Consider the following 12,341-nt stretch of genomic DNA (forward strand, 5'->3'; position numbering starts at 1 on the left):
GTTAGAGTGTTTGTTTTAAGCTTCCTTCCTTCTACAAAAAAATCTCTACTGTGTACTCATCTAACACCAACAGTTTCAAATGCAATTTATGTTTTCGCTAGGGTCTTATCATCAACCTATGTTTAAATAAGTTCTACCCCAACTAGAGTCTTCCTGAAAACGTCTAAGCCTACAAAAGTAGATGAGATATCTACTTTTCTAACCTCATTAAATTCAGCACAGTTTTGGAAAATCAGTCTGAAGTCAGCCACAAAATCTTCTGGCTTTGTGTAGAATGAACTGGTCACTTGAAGTCTTTTCTTGATGGTTGACAAGTCCATAGGCTTTTTGATTATTTTGTAGTAATCAGGAACCTAAACAGAGAATTATTTATTTTAATTATTTATTGAACAATATGTTCATTGAATATTGTTGTATAAACCTTTACATCTGAGGGAGACGGGAAGATTTAGTCTCATCTTTTGAAGTACAATTCTAAGATATATACACATTTTACACATATACAGACAGTTTCTGGACTAACGGTGACACATGCTACCTTTGCTAGCTAAAATACACTCTTCCCAATACCTATTTTAAAAGAAAAGCAAAATAAACAAACAATTGCATTGATTACATGCAATAAAACAAATGATGTTGACATTGCCTTTGTATGTCAAGTGAACCATCTATTAAATTTCACTCTCAAGACTACCTTATAACAACTTCGGCAACACACTCAGAGGCAGTACATGTATCGCTTAAAGCGAATTTTGGTCATGAAATATGTCCTTGAAAATTGCGGCAAGTTACAGAGATCAATGATTTTGGCATCTCAGTTGTAGTTTCTTATTCAAATGGAATAAGAAGGATACATAGGGGCATTATTACTTATTGATGCATTATTTTCCCACTGACATGTCTTGAGGAACATAGAAGAGGCACTGTTCATCTGATCATGTTGGTAGCTCTTCTGCATATCCTGGACTACAATTTGTAAAAGCACACAAGTAACTTGCTGTCATCCTTCCACTGTTTGATGCACACACCCAAGTTTTCTCTAGCATTTTAAACTAAAATTTCCAGCTAATAGTGAGAAATTCAATTTCACAGAATGGCTGAGGTTGGAAGGGAAGATCATCTAGTCCAACCCCCTTGCTGAGCAGGATCACCTATAGCACATTGCACAGGATGGCATCCAGGCGGGCTTTGAATATCTCCAGAGAAGACTCCACAACTTCTCTTGGCAACCTGTTCCAGTGCTCTGTCACCCTCACAGTAAAGAAGTGCCCTCTCACAGTCAGCCACAAATTTTCATATTAGTACTATGCAGCACTCCAATCTTCAAAAATCAGGTAATTTTTTAAAAAAGAAATATGTATCCCAATTCTTTTTTTTTTCCTTTTTTTTTTTTTAGTGACATCACTTGGCATTGTAAAAACAGCAGACAGCGTCAGAATTTACTTTTCATGTCTATTTTTGGAGTACTTTTTGAAGTAAAGTTAGCTCTTGGGGAATCATACTAGTGACTCCCCTTATAACCCAGTGTTTTGTCGTTCAACTGTCCTTCAGACAGTTTTAGTAGAACTAAAAATGTTCAATACACTCAATGTGCAGCAAACTTGACTTCTGATAATGAGCATAACAATACCATTACAACCACTTCCATTATAATGGAAATGAAAGAAGTGAGGTACATACCGTGGGAGGAACTGGATCTTGAAAAGCAAGACTCATTTCATGACAGTAGAGGTATAGCAGCAACCTTTCACACTTCTGTATCAAGAAAAATATATACCCAAGTAAAAAAACTACATGATTTGTCCTAAAATAATGAACTACAGAAAACACCAAATAAATTCTCAGTACTCTCCCCAGCCCCTAAGCAGAAAAGTGAGCACAGAAACTGTATTAGGAAGCAAGCCTGTCATAACTAGTGGTCTGCAGCATTCATTCTCTGCAATGCATACATCCTACCATTATTAATTCTCAAGTGCATGCTATGAAGCCTCATGTAGTTACTAACAGTGTTATTCAGCATTTGCTGAGTCCAGCAAACATTCCACAGAATAAAAATAGCACATGTGGCTCTTAGCTTTATATAAATATTCAGAGACATAACTATTTTTTTTTTCCTGATCTGGGCATAACTGCTCTGTAACTGCAAAGCCTATAGTGCCTTTTGTTAGCAGTGGGAAAAAAAATCTATTCCTTGTGTACCCAAGTATATTAAACTGGATCTTGAGCTTGGAAAGAGATTCAGAAAATAGTTTTCTGTGACTTTATGCTTGCTGATCCTTCATTGGAATATTTACAAGACTTATAACTTACATTTAAAGCAAAATATGAACACAGCTAGTCTTTTTCCTTTCAGACTGCAAAGGCAAACAATGGCCCTACCTGTAGACTAAGCTCCCAAATACAATATTCGTCTCAGTATATTTACACAGGTTGCCAACAGGAACCAAGTAAAACACTGCTGCAGTTTCCAATAGACCTCAAAATTGCTTAAAGATAAGTTTTTAATAAAGCAACAAATAGATAAGAAAAAAATTTAAAAGATACACCAACAAAAATCAAAAACAAGAAAAAGAAAACAAGAATCCAAAAGATTCTGGCAAGCAGTTCAACTGTCTGCTCAGAGGCACAAGTTGTTTTTGTTTAACTCTGAGGTTTAAGGCAAAACCAAAAGATGGTGGTTTGTTTGGTTTTTGTTTGTTTGTCTTCAACACTTTTCCACCAGAGTATTAAGAGTTTCAAACTGATAGAAGTTATTCCCAAATACTTGTGTTAATCTGTGCATCTTTGCTAGGAAAGAACCAACATACCTTTTTTAAAAGGATGGTAATAAAGTGCTTTAAAGACAAAAATCATTAGTTGATAAAGTCAATCTATGCTAAACCTGGAAAATACAAAGAAAAAATTGCTCAAGGCAAGGTCACTGTGCATTAGGTCGCTGTTACAAACAGCGCTCAATAATTCCTAGAATGCAGTCCCAGTTCAGAGTGTCAGACCACAGGCACTTCTCAGACTTTCAGAATGTGCTGTTCAGCATGTTTACATGAAGGCTGCTAAGATCTCAGAGCTTATTTAAGAAGTTATTTCTCTGTTTTAAAATCACTTTTTTTTTTTTTTTTAATGTATACATTTCATAGTACAAAAAAGCAGCAAGACTCATCCTTACCCTACGGTCTATTGGCGCCAAACCCACAGTATCTTCCAGTTTTCTTTTTTCAGGGCTGTGAGTGGGTTTATCACAATCATATTCAACTTCTGGCTTGGACAAATCCCGACAGAACGTACAAATCCACTCCCCGCTAAGACAAGACAGACAGAAACAAGACAGACAGATACATTAGCATCACTCTTGATAAAAGTAGCACACTCTTGATAAAAGACTTTCTACATATTTCTGGATAAGTTCTTCATTTGTGGGCTGTTTTTTTCCCCCACTTTGTGTCTTGTTTTGTTGCGTTCTTTGTTGTTTTGTTTTTTAAAACTACAAAAAACAGATAAGGACTGCTGGCAAAAACATTATTAGAACTTTTTTCCTTTTTAATGGCACCGGGTATCATTAATGGTATCACAATAGGGGCATGGTTTGTCGTAAGACTAATGGTGTCTACTTTCATTACTGCTAAAACTTTTCACTCCTTTGAAAAGTTTCACAAAAGTTCACAAAACTTTGACCTCCTAGAATTCAACCAAAGCATTAAGAGTTGTACTTCGTAACTACAGAGAGACTGAAGAATTCATTTATAGACAAATGACGTTGGCCAAACAGAAGGAAAAGTGTTAGTGTTATTTAGCAAGAACCAGGTTTTCTCTCTACAAGCTTGATCTACCATGTATCCAGATTACCCTAGACAAAATTTTTTTTGGAAAACTGGATATTCTTCAATCCCTAAATAAACTTTCAGCTATTTCTGATTTTATCAATTACAGTCTAAGAATACCCAATAAATGTAATTGAAAGCATAAGAACAAGACAAAACTAGTTCTGGAAGGTGACTCTGTTCACTGACTCTCTCATACAATTTGTGATCATCTCTTACGTTTCAGAAAATCTGTGATGAGTCTATGCTTTTAATATAGTTCTCTAGAATAAAGTCTTGTGGAGAACTTGCACTCTTACAGATAACCACAAGAGGGCTGAATTGTACTTTACATAGTAGACAACTCAGTAATAACCATTTATGGGACCTAACTGTGAGTACTTACTCAGAGACCCTATAAGTCCTATAAGATCTATAAGATCCTATAAGATCCTATAAGATCTTTGCAAATGGAAAACAGTTTCTTCAGAACCTTTCAGTTCATTTTGATAGTAAGGCAGAAGACTTCCAATATTTAAAAAAAAAAAAGTCTTACTAGTACTTATTTAGAATACAAAGACTTCCACCATCTGCTAGCTTTAGTATACGGAAATGAATAATGGCATTTCCCTTCAAAGAGACTTTGGCCTTCTCCCCTCTTAGCTTAGCGGATTTATTTACATGATATTTTCACCTCTGTACCTGGACCAGCATAAAAGAAATGATGTGACAGATATACAAAAATAGATACAGGTCATCACCTAAAGATCTTATAATACAGGAAACACATGGAAGATGGAGAGAAGGCACATTCAAATATCCAAGAATCAGGAAGAGTGGGATGGGTTGGTGCAAAGGGAAAAAAAATGCAGTGACCTTGTGAATCTATACGGGAAAGTGTTCTATCCACCTGAAGCAAGAACAAAAGGCAATCACAACTAGACTGAGACTGCTGACATGATGAGGGAATTTTTTGTGTTTGAAGGAACTAATCCTAAGAGACCATAGTTTGTGAAATAGACCATTATAGTTGCAAAAAAAGCCATGAAGATGAAAAGAAAAATCTGAAGCCAGGAGGAAACTTATTTTAAAATGTGGTTCTGAAGTCCAGGAACCTAGTGCACTTGTATCAGTATGCACCTTTACAACACCAAACGCTTTTCAGAAAAGTTGTTTTTGGCTTCCTTGCTCCCCAGACATCATCATCTCAGTTCCCATAGAATGATCCAGTGAAAATGAGAACTCCTGAAGACCTATGTCTGAAGGTTTCATTTTAATATAAACAAAGTCTTGTGAGTTTGAAATTTTCTGCTGCCTCAAGGATTTTTTTCCTCCCTTCAGACAGGCACAAATATTAGTTGAAGTGCTTACTGTAACTTGCTGGATTTTGCTTATGGTACGAAGCTGTAATTTAATATCATTTTATTTAAAGAAAAAGCCCTATGAATCTGAAGTTTCAAAAGGTAAAAAAACATTTTTAAAATGTAGAAACATTTTTAAAGAATAGATATTCTTGCAGAAATATGCTTATTCAGAGAAGCACATAAACAGAGATGATAGATATACAAAACTAAGTTTTTATTCAAATGTTTCATTCCAGAAAACTATGTTGATATTTAATAAAAAAGCCTAATATTTACATAAAAGCATTAAATGATGAGCATGTTATGACAGATGTTTTATCCTTTAATACTAATAAGCTTATTGCATAGCATTTCTAAGTTGGAACATCACAAAATGCCATTTGTCTTATCAAAGAGACTAATTCCAGAAGCAAACGCCAGTAATGCTTTTAACAGCCTATTTAAGACTGAATTTTGAAACCCAAAGAGTTGAGTAGTACTTTTGCATAATCCTCTTAAGAAAGCCTACTATTTGTTTCAACACAGAATGCGATCTTACTAGATATCAAGCACTACAACCCATGCTTGGCATATAGCCATATTTAGCATTAGTAAATATATTTAATACTGTATTAAATTAGATTTTTCTTTAGGTATTTCATTATTATTAAATAAATGTAAACCTTTTTCTGTTGCCCTTAAAAAACTTAGACTAGTAATTCTGTGGCCTAATTTTAAGGCCTCAGCTAATAATAATAGATGCCCTAGATGTAAGTGATCTTCCTTAATTGCCAAATAATTGAAGAGTTTTATTACAGATTTTGCAGCCACAGAAAGGTTAAACTGAAGTTTCAATGCAAATTCCAATTTTCACCAATTAATAAAACTGCAGACTTCAAGACTTCAAAGATGACAAAGACTCCTTTGAGGTTCAAACTTCCTGTAGTAGGTTTCACAATACAAAGCTCCTGTCTTTTAATGCAAGTTTAGATGGAATTAAAGGGGTCATAGTTACCTTGGAAAGCTCATCAGCGAAGGGACATGACAAGAAAGATGGAACACTTTGGGACATTTCTCACAACAAAGGAGCTCCCCTCCATTTTGACATACTGCACACCAGTCTTCATTGGGGTCATCCTCTTTTCTGCCCTCCCCAGCGTGTGAGGGGCCTATCCATCCCGACTTCCCAGTGGTTGTATTCTCCAGCAGTATCCCTGGTTGATCATCTGTGCTGTCTGGTGCATCTGTTCTTATGACAGCTTCATCAGAAGTGGAATTATGATTGCCATCTAACAGCAATGAAGTAAGTATGCTTCTTGAAAAGGTGGTCTGTAAGAAGAAGTAAAAGAAGCTTTATTATGCTACTGATATGATTTTATATGTCCCTAATGAGTAAACTGAACAGAATAACACATTTATATGTAGGCAACCATACAACTTGTAACGTCCACGAAAGAATTATCATGTCATAGCAACAGGCACTTAAACACAATAAATTAGCTATGAGAGGCTATTTCTGGCATTTTAAACATTGCTCCGGCAATAAAACTAAAAATAAAACTGATCTTCGATACCCCAAAAGCATCAAAGCAACGCTATTTATGTGTATTACTTCACTATTAGAAACACTTCTTAGCACCACATGAAAATTTGATGTTTGTAAGCTATTTCCTGCTTTCCCAGGTTTTCAACAGATAAAAGCAGTCTGATCACACCAGTTAACTGAATTGGTAGAAGAAATAGTTTGATTCTGAGTTTCACTTCTTCATTTTATGTTGATACTTTCAGCTTTGCAGTTTTCCCCCGAATAAAAAAGTCCCCAACAGAATATTTGTAAATTATTTTATTCCCCAGAAACACAAAATACCCTCCCCAAAGGCAAAAGAGAGAGATCTTTATTAATATTACATTCCGGGGCCGGGATTCCTCCTCTGTTTCTTGCTTCACTATAACAATTGGGAAATCAAAGTTCTCATTTGGTGCACTTGACTCTTGTTTAATTCTGATCGGCTCCAACATAACAACTGGGACTTTGTGTGTAGAATCAGCTCCCAGTGGCCGGCTAGAAGAGCCAGAACTGTAAGTGACAAAAAAAAGGCAAAAAGAGAAATTTAATGTCAGAACTGTACATCTTTGGTACACCGATTCTTTCTGAGACTTCAGAATGCTGATCCATTTTGTCTCTTTGAATCCTGAGCACTGCAGTATTACTTCCATAGAATACAACATTCAAGTTTATTTCTTTTAATATATTTTGAAAAGGCATTAAAAAAATGGAAATACAATAATAGCTTGGTTTCAGAAGTACAGAATTACTCATGGTTTTACTTCCCGTTAGTAGAAGGTTTGCAAATAATCTCAGTTTCTTTTAGGTCAAATGCACAAAAGCACTTCCACTGAACATCACCCCACTTTGGAAGAGATGCAGTTATATCTTGGGGGAAAGTCAATGTGAGCTGACCATTGTAAACCACACAAGCAAATAAGCTAGATAAACCACATATATTTACATTTGCTTGGAAGAATTTCCTACAACCTCATAGCTCTAGAAAAACTAGAGCCCTACTTTTAGAACTAGATTCTATTTTCATTCATGTGCCTACTCATAATAGAAACAGAATAACCAAACTCAAATATACCATCTTATTGATTTTTACTATATAACAATAATTTTATGTCAAAAAAAAATCAAGGAACAGCAGATAGAAACATTTTTTAATGCAAGTAAAGGACTTTCGTGAAAAACGTTTAAATAGTTTATATTTGTATGTTGTGAGTCCTACAAAATATTTACTATGTAAATGGAATAAAGCATAAGGTATCATATATTAAAAAAGCATCCATCTTTCCAGTTCAAGTAGAATCAATGTCATTTGATTTTTTCTCTGCATAAAAATTTAATCTCACGTCAGATGTATGCCCTAATTTATTGGAACACATTAATGGATCTGCTCTCTTCAAACAATACTGTGTAAACCTATTTGTTCATTAATATTCCATCACTAAGGGATACAAACATTTTTGCAGACTCTCAGTACATATCTAGACCTCACTTAACTAACTGTGCTGTGCCAGAAAATTCTTAATAACCCTTTTTATAACATCAATTTCATAAATCTGAAGACTTTTATAGTTCCACAAGGACCTTCAATATGCAACTTTTTCCCTTTAGCTGATTTTTCTGAATTTAAAACATGCCTTATAACTAGCATTCTTTTAATAAAGCCAACCGAGCCATCATTTACAGAGTTAATATGTTTTTAGATGTATTTTAGTAAATTACAAATGTATTAATACCTTTAGACAGCAAAGGTTGTTTTAATAACTATCAGATCTGATCTTTTTAGCAGAGAAGGCTAGGCAGATTAACTTCTATATTCATTACTGACAGAAGAGACTGAAGCATGTTCTACAGAGGTGGAAGTCACACTTTTCTTCTCTCCTACTACTTCCTTACCTCTCTCTGCTCCCAACGCTGGAGGCACTGGGTGAACGAATTGGAGGGTGTATGTTTGTCACACTCACGCCTCCTAGGACAGAAGAATCAGATTAGAACATAATACATACCTATGCCAAGCCTGATATGTCACTTGGAGAAGTACACAGGTTTTTGGTCAAATTTCTCCTGCCTTGTTATTTAACCCATATCTCAGTACATAATCATGAGAGGATGAGAAGAAAATAATAGAGTAAAGGAGAGGACTAAAAAGGGGCCCACTGCATGTGAACAGGCTGATAATTCAGTACTTTTGCCTGGCTGATTCCTATACTGGATCACTGCAATTTCTTTAATCTTACCTTACTAAATTCTATTTTTAACTACTAGTTATGTGATCTGCTAAAACACATTAAGCCATATTAGCATGTAAGTAGGGTGAGGTCTCAGGACAGGGTGGGAGAGAAGAGCAAGGCAGATATGAGAGAGACACCCCCACTCCACCAAGGGTCTGGGGACCAGATAGCCAAAGAATTGTGAAGAGCATTTTCCCTAAGCATTGATCCTGACAAACAGTAGCAGGCTGTTTGTACTGTCTCTGTTCACGTGGGCGTCTGAATGCATTGTCCTGTCTGAGCTGATCTGTCCGAGCACATGAATGCCATGTGAGTGCATGAACATTGAGTGAGAACGTATTGGGAACTCATGCTCTCATACCCAAGAGTGACAGTTTTCTGTGGATACAGCTGCATTTGCAATTTGCTAGGATCTACTATGTTTTTAAGATCTGGCCACTTAACTTTGTTCACAATGCTAAAACACTGTCTCAACTTTACCTCCTACTAGGCTTTCTACAACTTTGCTTCACTTTCCTATTTCTCGCTGTTAATAGAAATAACTTATTCTGCTAGTGTTACCATTGCCACTTTATATTCTTCAATTATGCCACTTAAATAGGAAATTGCACCACAGTCTAATTACCTGAGAGGCCTGGTGATGGTACTGATGAATTTGGTGACTGCACAGTTCTGTTCGAGGGGGGTTTTGCCTGGCTCTGCTCTGCAGTGCCATCCTTCCTTGCCACAGTATCCAGTGTGATGTTTCCTGAACAATCGATCTAAAAGGCAGAAAAGAGAGGGGAAGCAGTTAGTTTTGGGAGAGGGGGAACATAGAACCAAAAAAAAATATCATGCCTCCGCCATAGAGTTATTTTTGGGCTGAAGACCAAAATGCACTTCACCTAGCTTTAGTCACCAAAAGCGTGATGTGATTGCTTTAAAACTGATCATCTTGCTTTCACTGAAAAGGGGAATGGCCAAATCCTGACAGTGATCCATAACATTATTTTAAGCTGAGATGATTCTGGAAGTGCCATTTTTTCCTCCATCAGCTACAGAGAAGACTTTCATCAGACAGGTAGCTTTCATATACTGAAGAAAGAGGATATGATTTTTTTTTTTAATCTTCACACCCTCTTTCAACATGCTCACATTCTATACTCTAAAAACAACAATAAGCGATACACAAACTACTCACTAATCCATTGAGACTCTTCCAGTCCTGTTCAACACTAAAGGACACTCTGAGAACACATTTGCCCTGCATACTTTCTGGGCTGGGGCCACACATATTCACTAAAAACAGCAAGTTAACAGTTGCTCTTTCTAGCCATGGCTCAAGCCAGATTAACTGAACCTGGTCCAATATTATTACTCTAGCTTTCTGTACAAACTAAACATTCTGGTTTGATAAAGAGAAATGACATTTTGAAACGCTAGCTTTTGTGTGTTTCTTTTTTAATACACAAGATCATGCTTGATCGGAAATTAGGTCACCTTGGTTTCAGTTTTCTCAGTTATCCAGACACATCACAAATCCACAGGTAGCAACTGCATTGACCATTGAAATAAATTTGTTTATAAGCTAGACTTCTCAGAAGTGGATGCAGAAGCTTCTGCTAAGTCTACATATGTACAGTGATTTGGGCAATATATCTTCAGTAGCATAAACATAACCATATACAAGTTGAAAAGTTCACAATGATACTGTGAACAAAATGTAGAAATGCCTTACAGATCCATACTTTTGTTATTGTGTTCTGTAGTTCATCTTTTTACTCTGACAGACACTGAGATATCAGTTCACTCTGTTTAAAAAATAGAACATTTTTATCTAAGAGTTTATTGGGGAGAACAAAAGAGAGGGGAGAAATAGAGTAACAGCAAGTTATGACTAGAAAAACATGACGTTTCAGATATCTAAAACCTTAGACCATAAAAATAGGCTCAGAAGTTTTTGAAAGAAGAAAAATCAACTGAATAGAGATCAATAGCTGTAACGCAGACCTCTAACAAATATGACCAATCAGAAGAAAAATGAAAGAAATTTAGAAGTTTTAGGAAAGACAATCTGATGATGCTTCCTCTACCACCTGCTCACCTGCATGTTAGAGGATATATGAAGAAAGGTACCATCAAAAAGAAGAGACAACAAATATTTGATTATGCCAACACTTAATACCCAATACAGCGCTTTCAATTAGTTAGAAATATATTAAAAATTCATAAGTTTACCAGAAATACCGTCAGCAGTCAGTAACTGGTAAATGAAACCTAAGTCAACTCATTTTTGTTAGTATAAATACAAGAGGGGAAGGGTGGAGGGAGGTGCAAGAGGCAGCAACCAAATAAACAAATCCAATCACAATTACAACCCGGAATGCTATTTTTCTTAGTAGTCCTACTGGTGTTTCCCCAGAACAGTCCTGAATACTGCCAGCAGTGCATAGGCAATCCTGCATTGTTGTTTCCTGGAACCGTCTCATTATGACAAGCAGAAGAAGAATTTTAAAACTAAAAGGATTTCTACTTTTTACAAACATTAAAACTGACTTCAAAATAGCACCCATAAAACATTGCTCATATGGTACACTTACATCAGGAAGAGATGGCAGATTGTAGGAGCTACCCACTGGAGAACTCAAGTCTATCACAGGAGCACCATATGTCTTCCCATCACACCCCGCAGCACTAGTGATTGTGGGACTGGATGGAGTAGATGTTATGTTGCTTGCAGTTGAAGTGGCAGTTGAAGTTTGTCCATTACCAACCTGCCACTAAAAAGAAAAGACGATGATACACAGATATCCACAATTCAGCTCCCCTCACCCCCAGTACATACAGTACACATCCTGGTTCTAATTCACCAGCTAAACAAGCAGCTTAGCCCAGTAAACTGAATTCAAATTTAACATCCTGATTTACTCTGAAGTTGTCTAATTTCAGCAACCAATCTTACAAGACAAGGAAAGATGACAAGTAGTTGAAAACTATGAATAGAAGAAATAATGTGAATTCTTAACACTGAGATACAGCTTTGAATTTAAGTATCTATTAATATTTCATGCTGCATTGACAGTATTGTGGGAGGAATGTAACAGTTTTAGTGAAATAAAAGCATTACAGGTAATAGGCTGAATGCACAACTGCTCCAGTACTTTTATTAAGTAAATAGCTATACTGTCACTTGGACACCATTAAGTGTTTGATGCTGTGCTTCCCTTAACAACTTAAAACGATTAAGAAATTGAAATGCTGTATGTATCTCCAACTATCTATACATTTAACAATATGATATAAAGTGTACAGACTAAATCTCATTGTCAGGTAGACATACGCAGTTTTCAATGACTTTAATGGAATTTCATGGCAACTGCAGGCAATATTTGATTCTGCTCAACTCCTTTCTAGTCAGTCATTCTATTCACTG

At 36.0% G+C, this 12,341-nt stretch overlaps 1 protein-coding gene across 2 annotated transcripts in view; it reads right to left on the minus strand.

Moving 5' to 3' along the window:
* The window catches only part of TRIM24 (tripartite motif containing 24), a 65,104-nt gene that overhangs the window by 8,326 nt on the left and 44,437 nt on the right, over positions 1-12,341 (minus strand). Inside the window, exons 11-18 of one of the 2 annotated variants that reach the window (XM_083820844.1) lie at positions 11,509-11,688; positions 9,555-9,690; positions 8,595-8,664; positions 7,046-7,214; positions 6,153-6,466; positions 3,164-3,296; positions 1,681-1,755; positions 204-353 (exon numbers count right to left, since the gene is read on the minus strand). In XM_083820844.1, the coding sequence (XP_083676970.1) occupies positions 204-353; positions 1,681-1,755; positions 3,164-3,296; positions 6,153-6,466; positions 7,046-7,214; positions 8,595-8,664; positions 9,555-9,690; positions 11,509-11,688 (1,227 nt within the window). Of the gene's footprint in view, positions 1-203; positions 354-1,680; positions 1,756-3,163; positions 3,297-6,152; positions 6,467-7,045; positions 7,215-8,594; positions 8,668-9,554; positions 9,691-11,508; positions 11,689-12,341 lie in introns of both variants that reach the window. The other variant, XM_083820843.1, reaches the window with a different exon arrangement.

This window comes from Anser anser, assembly GCF_964211835.1.
Source record: "Anser anser genome assembly, chromosome: 1".
NCBI classification, from domain to species: Eukaryota; Metazoa; Chordata; class Aves; order Anseriformes; family Anatidae; genus Anser; species Anser anser.